Raw genomic sequence first — 24,973 nt, 5'->3', positions numbered from 1 at the left:
TATCAAATTTTCGCTAACAGCAAATTGTCAAAATAAATGTTTTCAAAGTACATACAAAGTTCTACGATAGCTGTTTGTTTTGTATTTTGGGAAAGATCGGTTCTCTGTAAATCGATTCATTAAACGTAATTTTCCTGATAAGGTAACGCAGCTATTGCATTCGTAGCTTCAAATTTCACTCGACGTGTAATCTTTCACAGCCTCGAGGAACATGTGCGAGTTTCTTGGATATATTACAAAAATTAGTAAATTACGTAACTATAGTAACTCGAGAGGCGGCACGGTATAAGCGGTCTATATTTGTCTTGGCTTCTTTTCAATCATACCGACGATAGAAAGATCCTATTTTTAGCACCTGTGAGTAACGCCTTCCGAATTTTCCACGACTATACTTACATTAACCCACTGTTAGCTAAACATTACATATTACTCTTATGTCAGAATTTTATCATTTAAATGTCGCAGCTACTATATTTTTTATAGGAATTTATTTTCAATTTATTTTCAATTACATTACATTTATTAGGAATTTATTTTCAATTACACGCAAAACTTTTATTCCGTTCTAATTATCCAAAGAATTTTCCATTTATGCGTAACACGAACATTACGCATTAAATATTTTAGTCGATTATCACCGTAGAAATTCTATATGCGAATCAAATCAAATTTCTATTGCTTCGCTGGAGATTAAACTCAATGCAGGAATTATACGTACACACGAGTGTGAAATTTTTGTGAACAAATTTAAAAATACAATTTTTTAAACTCAGTGTTCTCTTAGTGCCAATCAAACTGGGAGGGTTTTGTAAAATTTGAAAAGAAATTTTATCGTATTACGTCATTCAATTGGTACACGTATTGTTAACTCTAAATAAAAAGAAATTAACTTCCACGTTAATAGGTGAATTGGTTGGACAAAATTTGATTTGATATAGATAATCTAGATAATCTAGATATTTTAGGAAAATAAAAATTTGAATCTTTTTGAAATTATAAAACATCTGAATGTTTTGCTTCCAATCTTTGATGTATAATCATCACGTTTTCTAAAAATATATATATAAATGATATAAAAATATATATTCATTGTTTTCCTGAAAATTATTTTAAGATTCCAATCCACATGAAAACTGAAACTTCATTATACGTTAAAACAACAATTAGCGTCCCAAGTTCTTTGACGTTCTATCGATATGAAACAATTTCCCTTAGCAGATCATTCTAAATAAAAACAAAAAGATCGTCGAGCTCGATTACATTTCACCAAAAAAGACATTCAGTGGGGTAAAGTTATTTTTATCGATGCTCCGATTTAGGTGGGAAGATGAGTAGATAGGCAGCGGCATTCCTGGATCAAATCGCTGCACCTCTTTGAAGTGCGGTCAGCGAAGATTTAAACGGAAAAGGATTATGGTTATTATGTTCAGGATAGAGAATCCTGTTTAAGTGGAATCTCATTAAGTAAATAGCAATTCAATTTTATCTAGCTCACAATCTGATCCTCACTAACTGAACTTCAAAGCGGTGCAGCAATTTAATAAAAAATGATCACTGCCTATTTGCTAAGGTGTTCGACTACGATTAGGTAGAGAGTTTAGTGACTGTACGAAAGCAACGGTTAAAGGAGATGAACGTAGAAAGAAATTTTATATAATTAAAAGAATGTTGAGTTATAGGGAGTGTAATTTGTCATGAGTGTCACTCTTCAAAAAGCCTCATTTTTTTCAAATACCGATTTGACATACTAAATATTTTTTGTGCAGGAGATCTTTTAAAAGCAATGTGGAATTCCCCTAAGTGCAAGACCTACCCACTAAAAACTGTCCTCTTGCGTGAGCATTAAGAGAGCCCTGTGAACGTCAACGACTCTACTTCTAGTCTTTAATATATTGACTATGATCAATTTTGACAAATACTTAAAACAAAAATTTGTATCTATCTGCTAGTAATTTTCAATAAATTAAATAATTCCTTATAAAATCCTTCTAAGGAGTAAGGAATATTGCACAGTACTTATAAATCTCTCCTGTTCGTCTTCCTCATCTAAAGGGCTCGTAATCGCCAACACGACTCGCGATTCCTTCCACAACTCTTTCTTTCTCTCTACAATAGGAATTTTTGCTTTTAAAAAAACAAAAAAAAAAACATGAAAGTTAAAATTGTAAAACTCTGATCTGGCGTATTACTATCTGTGACAGTAATCGATTTTCGAGTGAATGCACTCCTTTGTATTCTATTAATTTTATCATAAATCATGTTTATTTATCGGCAATTAATTTCAGGCGGATAAGGAAAAGAAGAAAAAGACTAAAAAGAAGGAGGAGGCGGCGCCAGCTCCTGCCCCTGAACCTGAACCAGCACCCCCAGCGGAGGAAAAGCCACCAACTCCTACTGGTACACCTAAGGAATCTGGCTCGACCAGAGCCAGCAGTCGTGGCAGCCGCAAAGCAAAACGCACTGGATCCAGTGTGTTTTCTATGTTCACACAGAAACAGGTTGCCGAATTCAAGGAGGTATGCGAAAAAATAAAACGCTAACCACTTATAAGCAATTGTTTTCGAAGTACGTATAACAAATATAACTATAACAAAAATGGCCACGGAATGCTCCAATTCCGATTTAAATGAAATTTTCCAGGCTTATAGAACAGCCGTATTTTTTTTTTATCGCGGTAGCTCAAGTATACCCTTCAAATTTTGTCTCTCAAGTTGCCAACTTGGAAACGATTAGATATAGAAGAAAAAAGTTTCAACGGATCTTGTAGTACATAAAAAACTATCCAATTTTTGTTAACGAATTTTTCTTCTATCTAATCGTTTCTAAATTACAACTTAAGGGTCATAATTTGAAGGGTGCTTTCGACCCTTGAACTTGAGTTACCGCGACTACAAAAAATATGTATTATTTTTGGTCATTCTACAAGTCTATAAAGTTTAATCTAAATTCGAGCCTTCCGTTAATCAACTTGGAATATATAGTTAATAGTTTGAGTCGTGAATACAACAGCGAACAATAGTTTATTTTCGTTGGATCTATTTTCTAGGCATTCCAACTTATGGATGCAGACAAGGATGGTGTAATCGGAAAGAACGACCTGCGCGCGACTTTCGATTCCGTTGGTCGTCTTGTCACTGACAAAGAATTAGATGACATGCTAAACGAAGTACCTGTGCCGATCAATTTCACACAATTGCTGAATCTGTTCGCAACTCGCATGTCAGGATCAGGTAATTATTAAAGTTTTTCATGAAATGGCCCAGGGGTGGGCAACCAGTGGCGCATTGGATAGATTACAAGTGGCGTATCGCATTCTTGCATTTACTTATTCTTTTGAAGTATTTTTTGTAACAGTTTACAATTTTGGCACAATCAGCGAGGTCTACAACAGTATTGTAGATTGATGATCCAATGACCATGTGTCTTTTGGACTGGCGTAAATTAATTAATTTAGTTGCATGATTGAGCTATTCCTTTTCCACCCCTAAGCAATGAAGATCCTACTTCTATCCTTATTTTCCCCCAAACCGTGAACGTAAGAAGATAGAAAAGGTGCTTAAATTGTATGGCGCATGAAAAAAACTCGTCTAAAGGTTGGCCACCCCTGAAATAGCCACTAGTTCCGTAAATAAATATAATTCACAATCTTAAATTGCAAGATTAAATTCAATTTAAAATGTTGAAATTTATATTCAATTTTCACTTGTACTCTGTAATTGAAACACATAAATTTCAATAGGAGCTTCAATTTGGTTTCAATACTAATTAAAGAAAGGCTATCGATTTGAATAATTGTAGATAACACTTTGTAATATATTATAATAGTCGTAATTCATATTTATCATTTCAGGCACTGATGACGATGAAACCGTTATTGCTGCCTTTAGCACCTTCGATGTGGACGGTAAAATTGATGGTGAAAGGTGAGCAACAAATGCTATTGCTATTGCAGCGCTGATTCCTACCAAATACTATATTATACGCGGCGCGGCCAAACAAAACTATTTGGTCCAATATCTCGGAAACTATCAGGCGTAAGTAAAAAATGTTCGTACCAAAATTGTGAATTACTTGAAAATGCACAATCTTGGCGTTTAAGCTTTTTTTCCTAAGCCTTACGGTTTCCGAGATATTATACCAATTAGATTTATTAGGCCGCACCACGGACATGGGATTTACTTTATCATACACCAAATCAAATTTTTTGCTTAATATGCATTCGATACTTATGATGACGTTACATGTACGATTTAAGTCTGATATGCTGGTGATAACACTGTCTGATACATTTACGGTTTATAACGTAAAATGTTTCGAATTGAATATTTGATATTTTAGTAATATAAAAATTACCATTCTTTTCATAGATTGAGGCACGCTTTAATGACGTACGGTGACAAATTTACTGCGAAAGAAGTCGACGATGCATACGACAATATGTACATTGACGACAAAGGTTTCATCGACACACAAAGCCTTATCGCGATGCTGACTGGTACGGGCGACGAGGATGAGGAATAACTTTAAGTGATGTTCAACCAGAAGAAATTTCTGTTAAACCTCTGTTCATTGAAAACAAAGTCTCGTATTAGTGTCAGGCTCGTTTGGTTTGCTTCCAAAGGACGAAAAAACGGCGATAAAGCAATCATAATCATTCCCTATTGTTTGTTCTTCACTGGTTAAAGTCTTTTTTCTGAGGGAACTGTTTTCAATAATAAAAGTACGTTAATAATCGCCAAGTAAATACAAAATATTCTCTTGGATGTAAAAACAGCGCATCTGACGATAAACGAGGCTTCAAATCTCTATATTATTGTTCATATAATAAAAGTACTTTAAAACTTACAATAACAGTTAATATTGACTTATCATGAACAAGGTTGGTGATAGAGTTACCAGCATCCTAATACAACATCCTCTATCTCTGTTTCTCATTGTATCTCTATACACACAACGATTCTGTTTAAGAGGCATCCTAAATCCTGCCTATATCCTCTACAAACTCAAGTTACTAATCTCTGTTGTGCAAACATATTGTTCGAAACTTATGATTCCTGAAATATATTTGAACTCTTTTTTTGAAATTGATCAATGCTAAACTATATCTACTGGAGTGGTATGCTTATTATCTAAACAAGAGGTATCTGACTGAAATGATAACTTCTCCATCGCATGAACTTATCGATAAATTTAAGAACCATTAAACTTCAACAGTAACAAGCATCTTGCAGAAAATATAGGCAATGTAGAAACTTACAACTACAGTTTCAATACACCTGTATATCAACAGCTAATTATAACATTTTATTATATTCATAAACTTTGTCAAAGCTTATATAGAACGAAAAGACTTGAACACTTTACTAATTTATCTATTTTGTTTATTGCACGTGAAGTATAACAGCTTCGCATACTCTTGCAATCTTGGAATAAACTCTTTTTGTTTTTCAGTAAAATAATAATAATAACATGCATAAACAGTATTAAATATTTGATTAACACGGGAATGGATATATCTGTATTGCCCACAGACATGGTAAAAAGAACATCTGCCCCAACATAGTTTAAGTTGTATGTTGCAAATGGAACCAATATAGACACATTTGGTTCAAGAACTGTTATAGTTAACCTATGACTACGTTGTTAATTTGTTTGGGAATTTATAGTAACTCGTGTGACTTTGCACACAAACTTCATGATACCACTATTTTTAACACATTGGACTCTGGAATATCAACAAGTTCCTATAGCGCCAAGTGACAGTGTTTGGTGCCTACAGTGAAGTTATTCTATGACACCCACCCTAGTACAGTCTTGGGCTTACATGATTGAATATATCTCTTGAAGGATAACCTCTAATTTATCATAGGGCTGAACTTTGGCTCAGGGGCCCATTTTTTTTTAGTTAAAACTTACCAAATCTTGTAGTTTTTGACCTGAAAAATCCGAAAATGCAAGTTAAAAGTTTAGGAAACCAATAGTTTAAAAGATACGAGTATTGATAAATTTTAACAAAAAAATATGGCCCCCTGAACCAAAGTTTAACCTATCATAGTTTTTGCTTTTTAACCTATCATAGGGACGAAGGAACCTTCAATTAGGGCAACTAATCCACCAGTCTTCCAGCATTGAGTTAACACCTTCATGATTATTAATATATCAAATTTTTAGCATCTAGGCGCATTGATCTATCCACTGTCACTCCGACTCTTGCAAACACCACTTACGCGTGAAATTCAAATTGCGTGATGTTGATGCCGCCAATGGTTCATTAGAACCACCTGTTTTATTAGGACTAACATGTGGTGTAGAATCGGAGCTACTGCATCTGAAATGGCGTATGGCGTAACGCTAAGATTGCAAGGAGAGTTTTTTATGACAGAAAAACTAAAATATACAGTCACTGCACTTGAACGAGCAGAGGTAACGTACAAAGACTTGAAAACTGTTGACAACGGTTTCCTAGAGAACCGTTTCCCAACGATAAACAAAAAGAGTAGCAATATAAATGTGAGTTTACATATGTATGTGTTAACGGTTACCCCTATACGACATTTTATGATGGCGCAACCTAACGTCAAGAATAAAAACTATGGCAAAGTTTCGCCTCTATAAGCATACGCTGTAGCTGTATTCTGTGCCTGAGTGGGAGGATTGCATGGAAATGCTATAAGTATTTTTGCATGAAAAATGCTATAATCATCAATTAACTTTTAATACAATATTTTTTAAAAGCAAGTCAAAATGTTAGTACTATTTGAAACTCCGGCTGGATATGCTATTTTCAAGGTAAATTACTTTTTAAGAAGTTAACATTGTACATAACCTTAAGAATGTTGCACGTGTTCACATTTAAAATTTTTTATTTTAATATAAACAGCGTATTATGTTAATAATTTTTGTTCGTAGTTACTCGATGAGAATAAGTTATCCAAAGTGGATGACCTTTTCCATGATTTTGAGTCACCTGAAGCAGCTAGTAAAATGTAAGTTAATGTTTCAAAATCATTCTACTTGAATAAAATAAGACGCTTTTATAAAATGGTTATAAAAACTAATTATTTAGAAAAATTTTTATATGAACAATTACAATTAATTACATAAATAAATATTTCCTCTAACCCTTTGAGTGCTCTCGCTTGTCTATATGTTCAATTCCAGCCTTGAGACATATATTTTGATATCGCATAAACATTTAACTATTCAATTATAAATGCATAATTATTTAACTTGTCTTTTATTTTACAGAGTAAAATTAAAGCATTTTGAAAAGTTTGCTGATACTACAGAAGCTTTAGCAGCTACAACAGCTGCAGTAGAAGGTAAACTTAGTAAATCATTGAAGAAGATCCTGAAAAAATATTGTGCAGAACTACAAGAACAATTAGCTGTTGCTGATGCTAAATTGGGTAATGCCATTAAAGATAAACTCAGTTTGCCTTGTGTTAGCAATACTGCTATACAAGAATTAATGAGATGCATACGAAGTCAAATAGACAGTTTGCTGGTTGGACTTCCAAAGAAAGAAATGACAGCAATGGCATTGGGTTTAGCACACAGTCTATCTAGATACAAGCTTAAATTTTCACCTGATAAAATTGATACTATGATTATACAAGCAGTTTGTCTATTAGATGACTTAGACAAAGAATTAAATAACTACGTTATGCGTTGTCGCGAGTGGTATGGCTGGCATTTTCCAGAACTTGGAAAGATTATTACTGACAACATAGCATTTGTGAAAACAGTGAAAGTTATTGGAACTAGAGAAAATACTGCAAACTCAGATTTATCTGATATATTACCAGAAGATGTAGAAGAAAAAGTGAAAGAAGCTGCAGAGATATCTATGGGAACTGAAATATCTGAAGATGATATTTTAAATATTCAACATTTATGTGATCAAGTTATCGAAATCTCACAGTACAGAGCACAATTATATGATTATCTTAAAGCCAGAATGATGGCAATGGCACCAAATTTGACTGTACTTGTTGGAGATTTAGTTGGAGCACGCTTAATTTCACATGCAGGTTCTTTAATTAATCTTGCTAAACATCCAGCTTCTACTGTACAAATACTTGGTGCAGAAAAAGCTCTATTTCGAGCATTAAAAACGAAAAAAGATACTCCAAAATATGGTTTAATTTATCATGCGCAACTTGTTGGGCAAGCTTCAACTAAGAATAAAGGAAAAATGTCTAGAATGCTAGCTGCTAAAGCATCGTTAGCAACTAGAGTAGATGCATTAGGAGAAGATGGGAATTTTGACCTTGGTGCTGAACATAGAGCTAAATTAGAAGCACGATTAAGAATACTAGAAGAAGGAAACTTTCGTAGAATAAGCGGAACCGGCAAAGCAAAAGCAAAATTTGAAAAATATCAAGTTAAAAGTGAATTTATTCAGTATCCTACAGCTGTTGATACAACACTTCCAAGTGGGAAACGATGGCATTCAGAAACTGAAGAAAAAAAATCATTAATCGAAGAAATTGATACAAAACAAGATGAAGAAGTACCTAAAAAAAAGAAGAAAAGACAAAGCACTGAAAATTTAGAAGAATCAATGACACAACCAGAAGTAAGTCAAGTGAAGGTAGAGGAAGAAGTTACACCATCATCAAAAAAGAAGAAAAAGAAAGTTAAAACAGAAACTGTAGAAGAAGCTTCTAGTGAATCTATCGTGAAAGAGGAAAAACTAGAAGTTTCTAACATATGCGACGAAAGTTCTGAAGTAGTCGAGGGTTAGTATATAAATTGTTTATTCTTTTCTAGTGCCTTTTTTCTTCAAAATTTTCTTTAAATATAAATTTAAAATATACAGTAAATTATTGCCACAAAACATTTTTCAAATGTTTTGTTCCAGAACCAACAAAGAAGAAGAAGAAAAAGAAGAAAAATAAACAAGAATTAAAAGATACAGATGACCTTCAAGAAGCCCAAGATACTGTACTTCCAAGCGAAGAAAGTACTGAAAAGAAAAGGAAAAAAAAGAAGTCTCAAAATGAATAATGTGCAAACTTATAATTAATATCCTTATAACAGAATGTTTTTACAATTATGGTTAATTGTAGATTACAAACTGATTTATTTGAACGTATATTTTATATTAAAATTTAATTACCAAACAAAATCCATTGTTGTCTTTTACCTTAATCATAAGAATTACGATAAACTACGAAATTATTCGGACTTCAGCATCCCTTGCTTCATAAATTGCCCTCTCAGATAATTCCCCAGAATCAGTACTTTCATATATTACACAAGTTCTTGTAATAAAAGAAAAATGAAATCAATATGGTGCCATAAGATAACGGACGCTCTGTCTGGCATCGCAACTTTTAAGTTAAACAAATAAAATGATTGCCAAGGTTCCTCTGTCTCAAAACTCTACCAAACTAGTTAACTTCCCCGACAATGGCAAGAGCGGCAAGGATCCTTCAGGTTCCTTGTGCAGTCCGTTGAGCATTATAGATAAACACCATATATATATATATACGTCTTTCGCTAGTCAACGAAAACCTTCCTGCTGAAAACGGTAATATTTCGAAAGCGTATATATACGCCTTTCGTCAATAAGTAACTATTTGAAGGTGTATAAATACGCTGAAATACGCGTCTCGCAGTCGAAGAATAATGTAGGTTAATAGCAGCGCGGAATTGAACGCGCAGTCGTGTTTTGATCGTGTTTCGGATAGTAGAGGAATTGCATCTAAACAGCAAAGATGCTTCTTTATTTCACCTGTTGAAGATAATTGCTCCATTGTCAGTTTACTAACGATTGAAATTCACACGTTTCATAGTTAGAGAATTAGAAAAGTGCATTCAAGATTAACGTTTCCAAGTATAGCATTCATAGATGTCGAGTGTTTACCCGTTGCAATTTTGGAATATTGATCATCCAATGAGAACTAAAGATTTGTGCTTCGGATTCGATTTAATATGGTAAAGTAAGTTTCAAAATTAATCGATTGTGAATTAGTATCAGCAAATAATATTATTGTATGTACGAAGTAACAAATTTTTCTGTCAGAGGAGATATGGGTGATTGATTTTGGGCGCTTTTGTGATGTGGACTTTCATCTCAAGAGACGGTAAATTATTATTATTACTATTTACAATTCTTCTTTTGTATTCAATTAGCAAAATTAGCGAATACCGATTTTATTTGCATGAAATGTAATGATTCCAAATTTCTAAAGGATACATACAACAATTTTAATTAAGTACTCTGCGATTATTTATTTTATTTTAAGATTAATTTAATTTTGACTAAATTAATTTAAGTAGTGAAGTGCCATTATTGAACACTTTTATTTTCCATTATTGTAATTGATATAAATTTGTATTAATTTGAAATATAAATTTACAATCAGTTTATATATTAATTTTTATCCACTAGTTCCTTATTATTATGTAGATTATTGTATATCTTACTTAAATGAACTATTGAAATGGTTTCGATACTGTGTGCGATCAAGTGAATGAGACAATCTCCTTTCATTCATGTCATGAGTAGAGAATTAAACCTTTTTAAGGTAAGTATACTTTTATAAATTTTAATCTATTTATACTAAACAATTACATCTCATTTTGATATTTTCAAAGCAATAAATGTTCTTTAAATATTCTGTATAAATAAATACTACAATAAAACTTTCTCAAAATTAGCTACAAAGCTTGACAACATTTCATGAAACGATTTTATGCTATTAACTAAAAAAAACTTACTCAATTAAAATTAATCTAAACCAATTTATGAAGTTTTGAAAAATTTGTATTTCATTTCAAATTTTATTTATCTTTCGATCATGAACTAGACACATTTATTAAATTTATCTTAAACCTATTCAGGCTAAATGAGACTGATTCATAATTCTTAGTTAGTTAATTAGTTAGTTAGTTATAGTTTATTCTCTTTGCGAAGTATTCATAATTCTTAGTTTCAGATAGAATTTAAATGAGTTAAATTATTCTATATTTTATTACATTGAAAATAACTCTACTATCTTGTTAATGTTTTTACTTGTAATAGAAATGCTTTTAATCTACAATAACTTTGTCAAAATTATACGATTGTTGTATAAGGTATTCCTTTATAGTTGTAAAACTAAAGAAAATATTTGAAACAATTACATTTTTATATTACTACCATTGATCGGCATCTTAGGCACATGTCTTATACACAATACGTAACAAAATAAACTACAGGCAAAGCATTTGCTTGATATAGATGCAAAATCTATATATGTAGGTTGGACCAAATAACATATTAGAAGCTATTAATTATGGAACTCCTGAAGATATCTACTTTAATTTTGACTTTCTAACCTATACGGAAGGAAAGTTTTGTAACAGAGAAATATTGCAACAGAATTGCATTATACATGTATGGATGTCTGCTAACATTATTGCGTCTAAACAACTCAACGAATTTCAATAAATCTTTATATTTAAGTTTTATATTTTCATCGCAAAATCTAATTTAATTTTGTTTGATACCTACAGAACTCAAGTTGATTTTATCAATTGGCGACCTACAACTTTTATTCCGAATTTATGTTCGTTAAATGACGTCCGAATTACGTTCATGCATTTAGTTTTGGATCCGAATACCAATCTAGACCTTGGGGGAATAAAATACATTTTTTGAAATAACAATCTCAATTTTTCATGAATATAATTGGGACTCCAAAAACAAATTTTAGTATATTTCAAATAACAATTTAAACAAGTTTTCGACTTGTGGGGTCAAAAACAACAACGTATAATAATTAAAAATATGATCTTCAATTTGAAAAATTTATTTTGATTCCATAAGACCTAATCTGTCATGACCCAACACCAGAAACGTATTTGAAAAAAGTAACGTGTTCTATAAGATCTAAAGGGAGGTAGGTGATTCTTGTGATACATATTTTAGGCTGAAAGCATACTTTTGAAAATCTGAAAAAAAATATGATGAATTTTTTGAAACTTCCCGTATGAAGTATACTTTTTTCCTAGTATTATTTTAGGATTGACGTCGAGAGGGGAGATAGGGGATACTTGATACGCTGCTGGTGTTGTCAGTGATACCACTTGTGCACGCGGTAAGATACCGTAGGGATTTTAGTGAGTAGATCCTGCTTAGAGCAGGATTACCATATCATAGGGTACAAATGCAGGAATCCCATACACGATGTACTATGCAATGCTCGGCCTTTCATAAAAGGTCAGGGGAGTTTTAGGGCTTTTACAGGTCGCGCTTCTTTATTATCAACACCTTTAGTACCTGCTAATAAAATTTATATAAAGCATTAATTCTATGATTTTTTACACATTGAATAAAAAAAATTATATTAAAGCATCCTGACAATATTTTTGTAGGGTGGATATGGTAACTATGAATTCTGAAAAATCGGCATGTTGCCAAAAGCCAAGCGAAAGCAGTGATATCGGAGGAACAGCAGATCAATTGAGAAATAGACATAATCAGACAATTCAATGTACTAATCAGAATGGGGAAACAATTGATAAATATCAAAGTAGTCTCACATATCACATCACTGCCTCGTGTGCCGAAGATACACCCAATTATCTTGTATTCCAGAAAGTAATTAAACTTTGTATTCAAAATAGCTTTGTATTCTGATTATCTACAAACCATTGAAATTGTTAAATAAACAATTTCTTTAATTTTTGTTTTATTAAGTACCATCTTACATGTATATATTTTAGATGGAAGCTATCGTAGAAAAAATGTCTGATGAAGTAACAGGTGTTCCAGTAAAAACAGTGAAGAGCTTTATGACAAAAACGCCTTCTGTCTTTACAGGTAAAATATTACAGAGAATGTATTCTTAACTGATTCATTTTTTAACATGTTCACTAGGGTATAGGATATAGATGCCCCATACCATTGTTTATTAAAAATTTTCAATTAAAGCTACCAAAATGAATGTAGTAATGAACAAATTCGTACAATAGTCTTTCTTATTTCAGGCGCAGACTTAGTGTCATGGATGATGAAAACCATGGCTGTAGATGATCAAGGTACAATAAAAATATTAAAAACCTAAGTAATATTGTATGAAAAAGAGTACTAAATTCGAACTAACCACATAACAACATCGTAGAGGCTCTTCATGTAGCACATCTTATGGCATCCCATGGATATTTTTTCCCTATCGATGACCACTGCCTTACTGTAAGAAATGATAATACCTTCTACAGGTTTCAAACACCATATTTTTGGCCATCTAATTGTTGGGAACCAGAAAACACTGATTATGGTATGAAAATATTCTTTACAAGAGTATTTAAAAGGAAACAGCTCCAATGTTTTGTTTAAGAAATTTATATTCAGTTTAAAACATTGCAGCAGTTTATTTGTGCAAACGAACAATGCAAAACAAAACTCGTTTAGAATTAGCAGATTATGAGGCCGAAAATTTGGCCAAGTTACAGAAGATGTTTTCACGTAAATGGGAGATTATCTTTATGCAAGCTGAAGCACAAAGTAAAGTTGACAAAAAGAGAGATAAATTAGAAAGGAAAGTGTTAGATAGTCAAGAAAGAGCTTTCTGGGATGTTTATAGACCAATGGTAATAATTTTCATCTAGTTGTACCTACACCTCTCACATAAGGAAATTACTATTGTTGCAATATGTTTTAGCCTGGATGTGTTAATACTACAGAGTTGGATATTAAAAAAGCATGCCGTAGTTACAAACCAAGTTTAGAGGCAAGTAAAAATGTACAAATAGGAGTAGCTAGTGGTAGAATTCCCTCACATTCAGGGTCAAATATGGTGTCATCCTTGGAAGTATTGCGTAAAGAGATTGAAATGTTAAATGCTAGATTAGATAGACCGAACGCTAAAGTATCAAAAGTTTCGGATGCGTAAGTAAACATTATTTAAATATTAAGCTAAATATTATTTTAAATATTACTATTTCATATATGATTGAAAACAAAGATTTTTAATGAATAACGGGAGATGTTGAAAATTATATAACTTATTCTTTAATATATTTCAACTATTCTAGTCTGATTGGATATTTTGAGCAGTATGTAGAGTATGATCCTTTTTTCATACAACCTGAATTCACGAATCCATGGATATCAGATAACTCCGAAATGTGGGAGCAAGAAAAATTAGCGTATGTATTTCTTTTTTATTTTGTGTATTTTACGCAATGAGTGGGTAATAAATTTAAGTTTACTTGAATAGAAAAGAAATATCAACAAGGAGAGTGAAAAGGTGGGCGTTCAGCCTTCAAGAATTGTTACAAGATCCTGTCGGTAGAGAGCAATTTATACGTTTTTTGGATAAAGAGTTTAGTGGTGAAAATCTGAAGTAAGTAAATTGTAACTTTACTGTACCCTAAGAATAATTATAAGCATATATTAGGAACCTGAAGTCGTCATTGATATGCATAGATTCTGGGAAGCTGTTCAAGAATTAAAAACTTTGCCACAGAAAGAAATACAGACTAAAATAAATGAGATTTGGTACGAGTATTTGGGCCCGGATGCTAGTTGTCCAATTAATGTCGATTCTCATTCTTTTGAAGTAACGAAGAAGAATTTGCAGAAAGCTGATCGATGGTGTTTCGACGTAGCAGCGGTATAAGTTCCAAACAACTTTCTGTTAAAATTAAAAAGACCGATATAAAGATATTCAAGTTAAATAGAAATATTTATATGATTAGAGTAGACAAATTTAATGTGCTAATGATAATATAGAAGGCTAAGAAATAATAACAATGAGAAGTGAATAATACAAAATTGTTCCGTGCTATTGTTAAATTTTAGGCACACGTATATCATCTGATGAAAAGCGATAGTTACTCGAGGTATCTACGTTCAGAAATGTATAAGGACTTTCTCAATGGCTCGAAAAAAAAGGTCAATATACCATTTACTATGAAATAGTATACCTGTACTATGAAGCGATAGCATTATAACCTATTATACTTCAATTGCAAAACTATAATTACGTTCACAATGATCATATTTATTATCTTACTAGTTATTTTGATCTATTATTATACTTTGATCTATAAACATTAATTTATGCACTATACACACATTTATTGGTGCACAAGCAGGTGGAATTACAAAACCATGTTATCATTATCATGATTATCATTGTCATCGCCATTATCATCATTATCATAGCATTACTCATGTAACTACATGTTCTTACATTATGACTTAGGGCTTGGAATTCGAAATTAAAAAAGGAGATATAGAACCAAAACAAACAAACCTTTATAAAAAAGTGTTTGAAGGAATACAAGTACAATTCAAAAATTTTTATATAGATAAAAATTGACCTAGACGATTGCGTCACATTACTTTTTGGCGCATCATGTCGAGTATTACTCGGACAGAATTAGAGAAACTAATTTTCATAAGAAAGGCGTACACATGAGAAGAGGGATGGCGACAAATGTCAAGAAATTAAGCCATGTACCTAAATAATACGCAGAGGTGGCTCTTTGTTTCCCCAAGGAATCAAGTTTCCAAGGGTACTCACGGCGGGAACCACGAGGAGGTTGACCACTTACTTGACTATGATTCCTTCAGAATTGATCTGGGATACTAGAACATAGTTCCGACACTTTATACGACCACTTAAAGAATCATAGCCCCTCCCGCCATCAAATAAAGGGGCACTCGATGATACTCGAGTCCCTCTCTTACATTTTCTCAGGATAGAGTGTTAAACGCATCAGCGGTACTCTTATTAGTCATTAATGCCATTCCGTCCCGGAATGTAATCAAGCTCGAAAGGGATCCTTTTCTTTCTTCGAGAAAATCTTCGAAAGACATTATGTGAGATTCTCTGCACCGTTTATACGGCGATGCAAGACCTACCCACTAAAACCCCCATGGTGTTCTTCCACGTGTTTGATAGGGGTGTTTGACTTAAAAACATCAACGATAACTTGCAGTGCCCCCCCCCCCCCCCAAAAAAAAAAACTATTAATAGCCAGAGGCGAGGTCCGCTGCAGGCTGTATATCCAGTACTACTTTCCTTTGTGATAGAAATCTTCAGAAAATTTCCTCAATTCTTTAGATAGGGTCGAAACGTGTATAGGATTCCCCGATCTGGAATATCCCCCTCTTTTTCACCCAGTAGTCATCCTCAGTATTCTTAGCTTCCATTATTTCCATTCCATCACAAGGACAGTATTTGAGACCACAAAGACAAGCCCTCTAGTATTGTGACGTAATCGTCCCTTTTAATTTTTAAACTTATTTTAAATTTAAACGACATCATGAAATAACTAAACAGTTGTGAAATACATTTTTTACTGTTACCAAATTCTGCAGGATTTCACAGTGATTATAGTACAATCGGAAGGTGGTGGCTTTTCATGCAAAAACGAATCGAAAATAAACAATAAAATTTATAATCTGCTATGCCAGCAACGTGGTAACAATTTGAATAATTACTCTAATACAATTAACCGTACTTGCAACGGTGATTGGAAGATAAATTTTCTGTCAGCAGTATGACAAGGCAGTAAATAACAAAGCAATTATTGCACTGGCGTAGTCAGGGAGTAGACGTTTTCATCGTCATCGTCATGGTCATCAACATCGTAAATCATCATCATTACGTTTCATGAGATTTATCAATTATCGCTGGAAGTAATTAGAAATTTTCAGTTAGTTTACTTATCGATTAAATTGTTTCTTTTGTTGGATTATTTCAGACTTCGGTAAAAGGTATTCGTTCTATCGTGTCATTCAGCGGTCGAAGGGATACGGCCACCTAGTAAATCAATACTATATACATTTTTCGATTACGGAAATCATTCCAAATCTCGAATCGTATTTCCGTTCTCGCAGCGATTCGAAGAGGAACACTATTAATTTTATTACTGCAAGATTTATTCACTTTCGCAGAAGTAAGTATGCGAATACTGTTTACGTATAAATTCGACCGTGTTTCTTAATGTGTTTGTCTCTAGTTCTTTATTTTGTGCAATTTCAAAATATCGAATGAAAGTAAAATCATCTTCCGTTTATAAATAATTTGTTATACTCTGTGTATCATAATTATGGAAAATACATACTTTAAATCACGTATCAGTGTGATGCTTTTGTACATACTAGGAATACCTCCCATCGAAAACTCCATAAAGCAGCACATAGTCTTTGTAAAATCGATGTAACTAAATGATATAAGTAATTGACTGAGTAAAGTCGAAATAAAGTAGATACGGATTTAATTACAATGCCGTTTTCCATTTGGCCCAAAAACGGTTTTAAGGGTGGAAACACCACTTCGAAATAATTCTGATTATTTATTCTTTTGGTAATATCTCCGAAACCATAAGAGATATTTGAAACATTTTAAATACAAAATTTAATAGTTTTTAATATTCTGTAACACCGTAGAGTAAAAAAACCAAAAAAATTTATTTTTAACAATATTTTCCCCAGCATAATTTTAGTCGAGAAATTTGCCGACCCGACACAGTACAAAATGCGTATCTATATTGCACAGTAACCCACGTTGATAACAGATACTGTAAAATTGTTTAGACGAAAGTTGTTGGAAATTTTGTATTTAAAAATGTAGAGTGGAAGTATTTAGGTAGAGTAGAGGTCCACCCTGTATAATGCTGAATTGCAGTCACCATTTTGAGGGTTTATGAAATATCGTTTTTCCAATTTTGTAAAAGTAAAAACTTTTCTATGACTTTTCGTAATGTCATTTTTAGAGATAAAGGGCATGAACACGAAAACAATTCAAAACGTAATTATGAATGATAACGATATATGTTATATATTTAAAGTTTGCTTATGTTACTTATGAAGTAGAACCCAGTTTTTAATCGTCTTTATTACAACGTTTCAACTTCAGATCCTTGCTAGCTACATAGAAAAATTTCGTTATCTGATAACCATATAGTATTTATGAAAATTCACTACTTTCTAGCTTTCGATTTATTAACAAAGACGACTGAAAACTTTATTTTGGATATTCCAAAACATGTATGTTCATCATGCCGATAATACTACAGAATATGAAATAAAATTGTATAATCTTATTAATTAATTACTTATGAGGTATTGTATCGTACTACCGGACTTAAAAGTACATGTGTATTCGGTGGAAGCTACATTGCGAATATAGTCGAGTAGTATGATATATGACAGTCTTATTTCATCTACTTAATACAGTAATTGATACTGATTATGTCATGAAAAAAAAAGAAAAGGTACTCTTTGATTCGGCGTTCTTTGTTTCTTAGCATTTTTTACTTACAACTTTCACGCGTCGCTTTGTTTACTATTATATTTCTTCCATCGATTATGCTACCCTTTCTGTGAGCCGTTCATTATGAAAGTGGCGAAAGTTCATTTGAAAAAAAAAAATGATAATGATAAATAAAAACGTACATGTTAAAATCAATTTAACAGTAAACATTTAAATGAAATATTGATTCTAAAATAGAGCATACTGTTTTAATTTGTTATTAACCTGAAATTTGAAACGATGTTCCGTTTACATAAGCTAGACACTCGTGCAATTTACATAATTGACCATCTGATTTAGCATCTACTTATTGTCAAATGAAAGTTATTTTATTTAATTTTTGAAATTATATGTCATTAATATTTCTTACCATTTTTTTTCATGTATAGTACAAACATTATACAATTTCAATAAAATTATATTTCATATATTTTTGAGAGCATTTACGTCCTTGCATGTATATCCCCTGATTGTTCAATAGAATTCAACTAGCACTCAGATTCCACAAGTTACTTGTCTCCCTGCGTTAGAGGAAACATTGCTGGTTGTCCATACTTTTGAAATTCGTTACTTACGAAAATCCATTTCTGATCATCGAAAACATATTTCTCGTTAAACAACGATTATATATTTTCTTGTAACGCGTGACAAATTTACGTATCTACGATCACTAAAAGGATACACCGAGTTTATTTCTGTTTATCAACACTTTCGTAATGAACGTCTCATGTCGTAGTTTACAATACACACATTTTCATAATGTCACTATAGAATATGATTACCATTTGGTATTTCTTTCACTGAAACACCGAAAAGTGTTACTCCTGTCGTAAAGTATCGTATAATTAATTTATGGCGACCTACTAATTATAAATGTACAGTATTTATTCGTTAAAAGTTCGATTTGATCTGCACGCAAAGAGCTCGATTTGGCCTATGCCCTGAGAAATCGGTTTAGCCTGCACGGTGGAAACTCGTTTCATCCCGTTTTCGTCATCAGGAAAAAATCGTCATAACTTAGAAATATGTTTCCTTTACGTTAAGAGCTCACGCCGATCCCGAGCCGCGAGCTCTTAACGAATAAACGCTGTATGATCATTTGTAAAATTCTAATTTACATAAAAAGAAATATATATATATATATATAAAGCACGATGTATAAAGGCATAAAAAAAATTAACTGAGCAAATATTAAGACTAAAAAAATGTAACTAACTAATAATCATTACCGTAAAACACTCTTCTAACGTGTATGCAGTCGCACATACTATACAGTAATAATAAGCGAAATTAACGTAGCGTTGATTTTTAAGCACCAAGAAATTGTCGAAAACTGATTATATTATACCCATTAATACTTTGGCACAGTCGTGAAGTTTTAGAAAGCTCTCTATAAAAAAAGAGTAAACTCTTAATCTTATTCTTATCCTAAAATAACGCTATTATATTACTTATTCTTAAATGCAAAAAAGGCATGTTGCAGACGGATTTCACCTTAAGACACGTACGTAATTGTGTCGAGTACTTGGCAGAATTATAAAATAAAACAAAAATTAAAAAAAAAAATTAATAAGCATAGAAAATTGCTTTATAAGTTTTCTAGAAATTTTGCTCGGTTACATCGATAATTTTCATTTGTTAAAGATGTATCCTAGTGTGGAAGAGATCTTTAAACTGTTTTATTTCCGATATTTTAAATACATATTTGTTTAATGATTGTGTAAATTGTTTTAAAGAAATAACGTAAGAATTGATGACAGCGGAAATATGTACAAATCGATCTTTTGAAACTTTTACACTAGAATACCTTTTTAAAAGACAGAAAGTAAAAAACTATTTTGTCGTTTACACACGTCAATAAAAATTGTGTTTGTTGAACAATATGAATCATTTAATATTACTAAACCTTAATTATTCGCCCATTATTATCAAACAAAAACTAATTTGATACGATTTTTCATATATCTTGTGTTTTAATGTGGACGGCATATTTTAGGATTTGTTTAAAATCTATCAAAAAATCGTTTATAAAGTCACTTTAATAATATGTACGTACATATTGATTAATGTTACCACGAAGTATCATGACAACGTATTCAGTAGTACTGCTGATTGCTAAAGGGAAACTATACATGACGATATCATAGTAATAATAATACTAAAATGATAAAAATACATAATGTCCATTTTCTCTAATGCAATCTACCTAACTTAACGACCATTTCACTGACAGGCCATTGCTGTCTGTATTATTATTTTCTTTACATCGTCTCTGCCTTTATCTTATTCAGCATGACACGCGGTCATTCGTAATTACACAATAGTAAAAAAAATGAGCCCACTACGTACATTACTATTTATAATATTATAATTACGTGTGATAATAAAAGTGTAATTATTTCATTTTCTAAATATTCTGGCAATCTGCTTTAAAAAAAAAGTACAGTAAGTACTTGGATAACATAATACTAGTAACGAGCTATTGTACTCCTTCAGATAAAAGGACTAATGTATAGAACGTCAATGGAAAACGAAATAATTGAAATAAACTAAAACTCATTGTCGATAGATAATTATAAATGCCACGTTAAGAAATTTAAAATACTTTGTAGTTTTTAAATGCGCTTAAATTTTCGCGAAACTGTAGCTAGTTCACGTGATAAGATGCACAATGTCCATTGGGGCACAGTGGTTATCATCGACCACTTGTATTTATAATTTACCACCACATATTTGCACTACTTTGTAAAAGTACCAACATTTCACGTGTTCTGCCACTTTTATTTCTCTTCCCCTAGTCAAAACTACTCGAATTCTATTAACACTAGTAGCAATATATTGTTATACGGACTCCAGATCCTTTTTATGGTTCCTTTTTATTAAGGGCACGGCTGCCCATAACGCGGTGCCAAGAATGAGTATAATACCAAACGATAAAAATATTGGCTTATATGACCCTACGGATTCATATATGACGCCGCAAACAGGCGGACCAACCAGTTGGAGGACTCCGTTTACGAACAAGGATATTCCGTAGGACGAGCTGAGTTTCTCTGTGCCCAGCATGTCCGCCAGGATCACTGTCGTGATACCAATGTACATACCAGAGGACAATCCAAACAACGCACAGAAAAATGAGAGCATCGCGTAACTCTTCGCCATTGGCAGCAGCGCCAAAGCCAATCCGCTAGTTCCCAGCCCGCCAACAAAATAGTAATACTTTGGTACAAAGTCGATATCCGATAGCGAAGCGCCGCTGATCCTTCCGACCAAGTCAAGAGCGGAAACCACTGACAAAAGTAAAGCCGACGAGTGCCTATCGAAACCTTGGGAAATAGCATACGCTGGAAGGAGGATCATAAAGTTGGTATTGCTAATCGCTGAGGTAGAGTTTGAGATCAGGATTACCAAATAGATTGGATCTTTAAGTACGCTCAGGTCAAAGAAGTGTAATTTGTCTTTTGGCTTTGTCTTCAGCTCTCCAGACATCGATTTCACCGATGATAAGTCATTCAAACTACTCTTAGAGCTTCCAAGGGCTTTTTCATCTTTGTTTTGTTTATTCAATTCAAAACTTCTGTTCTTATTGGCTGTTGCGTTAGTTTCTGATGTATGACTGCCACGCTGTAGTATAATAGCGTTCTGATAATGTAGACCGTTCCCCTTGTTCTTGTTGGAATTTTCATCATTTGCATCTTCCTTTTCTTCCTTTTCTTCCTTTTCTTCCTTTTCTTCCTTTTCATCCTTTTCATCCTTTTCATCCTTTTCATCCTTTTCATCCCCGAGTGTCTCTTCGTTCTTGTTTTCTATACATTGATCCACTTTTGGGTCGTCCGTCATATGGAGGTTTTCGTCGGCACAGTTTTCTTCCTTCTTCGACTTGGCGTCGTTACTTTCGGTAGTGGATGCTGTGTTCTCGAGGAGTTCCGACAGAATCTCCAGTTGCTTAGTTTTGGTGCTGTCCTCCGTGTCTTTGGCATCCTGTGACATTACACTGAGCTTTGTCGAGTTATCTGTCTCTTTTTTTTTATTAATGTCTGACTCGTCCATAGTCAATGCCTTGTTATCGATTCCTCCTTCTACTGGGACGGCGATCATGTGTTGTTCCACTGGATGGTACAACATGCCACAGACTAACGTGTTTAGCGTAATTCCACCCATTATCAGGACCGCACCTCTAAAAGAAATTTATATTTATCTTAGGAAAGTTGTAATTCGTGTTGATTACAAGTATTTATATTTGTTAAAGTATAATTGTTAGTACAGCGTACATTGAACTTGGATTAGCTAGGTAAGATTGATGATACTTGAATTCTAGCGAGGTCTACGCGAGCCTCGACCTCGATAGCCACTGGCGTTTACAGCTACCTCGTTAATTTGGAAACAAAGCTACGACCCTAGTTTAGCTTAACTAAAGCAACGTAAACTTCAAGATCCTTTGTCACAACGATTTGTTAAGGAGTTACATATAGTATAATACTACAGATGGCTTTTAATGGGAAATTAGAATTTATAAAATGTGTAGTATGGTCGAATTACCTGTATCCAAAACAGTCAAGGAGATATTGTAAAAACGGAGGTAGTACGATAGTCCCAATGGCGCTGCCAGAGATGCACAGACCGTTGGCGAATCCTCGAAGTCTCTGGAAGTACGCAGTCACGATGTACACCGTCGGTGGAAACGTTAGGCCAGCTCCGATTCCAACCATTAAGCCGTAACTGGATTTACAAAATAAATATTGTTTCATTATGTATGTCCATGGTTATTGTTTGGAGGAATCAATGCTATTTTATGTAGAGAGTGAAGCCTAACACATCATTTGGAAGAAACTACCACATACATTAGACATTGTTCCTGTCATTTACACTAGACATTACAGTACTATCAATGATGTAAAAATCCCTGTCCCATTACTGCATATAGTATCTATAAGTAGTGGATATATACTGTGTAAATTTGCCAATGCAATTATTGAGATTCTACAGTAGTGATATTTTAAAAGCAGTTCTGAAGTCCAAAATTAATAGCGTCATACCTAACATATAAGTAGGAAACCGAGTTGGCAAAGTAACTTGACATCATCCCACAAGCTGCAAATGCTCCACCAATGATGGTCACCGTTCTGTAGGAGTATCTGTTGGACAGTATAGCTGATAGAGGGCCTACGAAACAAGTCTCTGTTAAATTTCTTTCCTTTGTGAGAGAATGACTGCAATTTAAATGATAATACTTTTTACTTGTTTACAATACTTCTATATCTACTAGTATTAAGTTATTCTATTATGCATAGTATACTGTATAAGTCGAATTCATTTTATAATTAATACGTGTACTTTTGTTACAAATATAACTTTCATTGAAACTGTAAGATGACATACATTATTAATTACTTAAAAGTACTGATCAAACTTTTCCTCCTTTAAGAAAGGCGCACATAACAAGTAAACAAATACGCTTGAATAGTATCCTTGGAACTTACAGATCTATGTTTAGACTGAATTATTTACCTAAAGAATTATATAGGAAGTAACATAAAGCTGTCATCCACGAGGCAGCAGTGGAGGATGCTTTGAAAACGTGAAGGAATTCAACAAATAGGACGCCAAACGACTTCACTGTTCCGGGGATAAGAAAGTTTACAACAAGTGCAGAGGTGAGGACGACCCATCCCCATCCTCCGTCCGGCGGTACCAATTTCGTTTTTTCAGCTTTTACCCTCATGTTGTCTGAGTGCGACGAGGAACACTTGGCAAAGTAAATCTGAAAACATTGCAATAAGAAAAATGTAAAAACAACTTTCAAAAATAATGTAATCAAAGGAAAGAGTTACATCTAAACCATTGTTATATAAAAAAAAAATATACGTTAAATTATGTCTGCGTGATTCACTGGTATCATGACAAATTTAGCTTATTATATTTTTGGTTTGCCTTGCATTTTTAATTAGGCCCTGGGTAATCTTCTAAACAAGTCTTAAACACAAATGCCGATGGTCCGTTTCTCGTTTAAAATCATTCTCTCTAGATGATCATTATTACGATCTACTTCCCAAGTATTTGATTTCAAACTTGAAATAGAAGAATGTTCGAACAAAAGCGAAGCATGATTACTGCTCGAGCCTTACCAAGTCTAACTAAGAATAAGAGTTCTGGCACGAAACGCACCAACGTGCACGGCGTATCGAGGAAAATCTTATCTTATGAATAAATCATTAGTTGACTACAAAGAGGAAAAAAGTAATTGAAACTATGATTGATGTGTCTAGAATATTATGTTCAGTTCCCTGTAACTGAGAAAGCTAATTACAGGACGCTGGAAATAGCAAAAACATGTACAGGATGCCTGATTTGAAGCACGTATTATTCCGTTTGAAATTATTGTGCTCTGCGTCAGACGTTTGCTTTTTCTAGCTTTTATAATTGATGCGACACTGAATTATGACGAATTTATTATACTACCTAGCGATATGGTGGAGGCAACAGGTACGTGTTAATTCAAGTGCTTGACACATTTCTAGGAGCTTAGTCTGGACACTTGTGGATTTGATAGGTCTTGTACCAGGGAAGTCCAAACTAAGCTCACAGAGCACTGAATTATGACAAATGTACTATATTATCGGGTGGTATGGAGGAGGCAACAGGCACGTGTTAATTCAAGTACTTGACACATTTCTAGGAGCTTAGTCTGGACACTTGTGGATTTGATA

At 33.2% G+C, this 24,973-nt stretch overlaps 5 protein-coding genes across 12 annotated transcripts in view; 3 read left to right on the top strand and 2 right to left on the bottom strand.

Annotated features, from left to right (window-relative positions):
- LOC128896243 (myosin regulatory light chain 2) overlaps positions 1 to 4,851 on the top strand; it is a 6,026-nt gene extending 1,175 nt beyond the window's left edge. Inside the window, exons 2-5 of the mRNA XM_054159471.1 lie at positions 2,286 to 2,516; positions 3,047 to 3,230; positions 3,851 to 3,923; positions 4,368 to 4,851. Of these exons, the coding sequence (XP_054015446.1) occupies positions 2,286 to 2,516; positions 3,047 to 3,230; positions 3,851 to 3,923; positions 4,368 to 4,521 (642 nt within the window). The 3' untranslated portion in view covers positions 4,522 to 4,851. The remainder of the gene's footprint in view (positions 1 to 2,285; positions 2,517 to 3,046; positions 3,231 to 3,850; positions 3,924 to 4,367) is intronic.
- Positions 1 to 6,444, bottom strand: part of LOC128895917 (uncharacterized) — an 18,096-nt gene extending 11,652 nt beyond the window's left edge. Inside the window, exon 1 of the mRNA XM_054158943.1 lies at positions 6,228 to 6,444. The gene's annotated coding sequence lies outside the window, so the exon portion shown is untranslated. The remainder of the gene's footprint in view (positions 1 to 6,227) is intronic.
- A 163-nt stretch (positions 6,445 to 6,607) lies between these two features.
- Positions 6,608 to 9,133, top strand: LOC128896184 (nucleolar protein 58). The gene is made up of 4 exons (XM_054159394.1): positions 6,608 to 6,789; positions 6,910 to 6,986; positions 7,249 to 8,744; positions 8,867 to 9,133. The coding sequence occupies exons 1-4, from the start codon at positions 6,745 to 6,747 to the stop codon at positions 9,010 to 9,012; spliced, it is 1,764 nt and encodes a 587-aa protein (XP_054015369.1). The 5' UTR covers positions 6,608 to 6,744; the 3' UTR covers positions 9,013 to 9,133.
- Positions 9,134 to 9,272: 139 nt separating this feature from the next.
- LOC128896209 (regulator of G-protein signaling 7) lies at positions 9,273 to 17,087 on the top strand. 4 transcript variants are annotated; one of them, XM_054159418.1, is made up of 14 exons: positions 9,273 to 9,950; positions 10,034 to 10,094; positions 10,421 to 10,538; positions 12,370 to 12,595; positions 12,721 to 12,817; positions 12,985 to 13,035; positions 13,119 to 13,274; positions 13,364 to 13,587; positions 13,659 to 13,885; positions 14,032 to 14,145; positions 14,217 to 14,342; positions 14,426 to 14,612; positions 14,801 to 14,893; positions 16,714 to 17,087. In XM_054159418.1, exons 4-14 carry the CDS (start codon positions 12,377 to 12,379, stop codon positions 16,774 to 16,776), a joined length of 1,557 nt encoding a protein of 518 aa, XP_054015393.1. In that variant the 5' UTR covers positions 9,273 to 9,950; positions 10,034 to 10,094; positions 10,421 to 10,538; positions 12,370 to 12,376; the 3' UTR covers positions 16,777 to 17,087. The 4 variants fall into 4 exon arrangements, with proteins under 4 accessions (XP_054015393.1, XP_054015392.1, XP_054015395.1 ...); XM_054159417.1 differs by lacking the exon at positions 10,421 to 10,538 and having other exon boundaries at positions 9,273 to 9,945; XM_054159420.1 differs by lacking the exon at positions 10,421 to 10,538 and having other exon boundaries at positions 13,367 to 13,587.
- A 144-nt stretch (positions 17,088 to 17,231) lies between these two features.
- The window catches only part of LOC128896133 (monocarboxylate transporter 13-like), a 16,666-nt gene continuing 8,924 nt past the window's right edge, over positions 17,232 to 24,973 (bottom strand). For 3 of the 5 annotated variants that reach the window (XM_054159359.1, XM_054159364.1, XM_054159371.1), the window contains exons 2-5: positions 23,775 to 24,027; positions 23,303 to 23,429; positions 22,806 to 22,985; positions 17,232 to 22,443 (exon numbers count right to left, since the gene is read on the bottom strand). In XM_054159359.1, coding sequence (XP_054015334.1) covers positions 21,108 to 22,443; positions 22,806 to 22,985; positions 23,303 to 23,429; positions 23,775 to 23,988 — 1,857 coding nt within the window. In that variant the 5' untranslated portion in view covers positions 23,989 to 24,027 and the 3' untranslated portion in view covers positions 17,232 to 21,107. The other 2 variants (XM_054159372.1, XM_054159370.1) reach the window with 2 other exon arrangements.

The sequence above is a fragment of the Hylaeus anthracinus genome, unplaced genomic scaffold (assembly GCF_026225885.1).
Source record: "Hylaeus anthracinus isolate JK02 unplaced genomic scaffold, UHH_iyHylAnth1.0_haploid 0, whole genome shotgun sequence".
Taxonomy (NCBI): Eukaryota; Metazoa; Arthropoda; class Insecta; order Hymenoptera; family Colletidae; genus Hylaeus; species Hylaeus anthracinus.
The sequence above is the reverse complement of the archived record's forward strand: the minus strand, read 5'-3'. Positions and strand labels throughout refer to the sequence as shown.

Excerpts from the sequence above, each read along its gene's own strand:
- LOC128896209 (XM_054159417.1), top strand. The coding sequence starts at position 12,377 with ATGGTAACTATGAATTCTGAAAAATCGGCATGTTGCCAAAAGCCAAGC. Across the intron at positions 12,596-12,720 it reads ATTATCTTGTATTCCAGAAA|ATGGAAGCTATCGTAGAAAA; the intron begins GTAATTAAACTT and ends TATATATTTTAG. Across the intron at positions 14,146-14,216 it reads TGGGAGCAAGAAAAATTAGC|AAAAGAAATATCAACAAGGA; the intron begins GTATGTATTTCT and ends TTACTTGAATAG.
- LOC128896184 (XM_054159394.1), top strand. The coding sequence starts at position 6,745 with ATGTTAGTACTATTTGAAACTCCGGCTGGATATGCTATTTTCAAG. Across the intron at positions 6,790-6,909 it reads CTGGATATGCTATTTTCAAG|TTACTCGATGAGAATAAGTT; the intron begins GTAAATTACTTT and ends TTTTGTTCGTAG. Across the intron at positions 6,987-7,248 it reads CCTGAAGCAGCTAGTAAAAT|AGTAAAATTAAAGCATTTTG; the intron begins GTAAGTTAATGT and ends TTTATTTTACAG.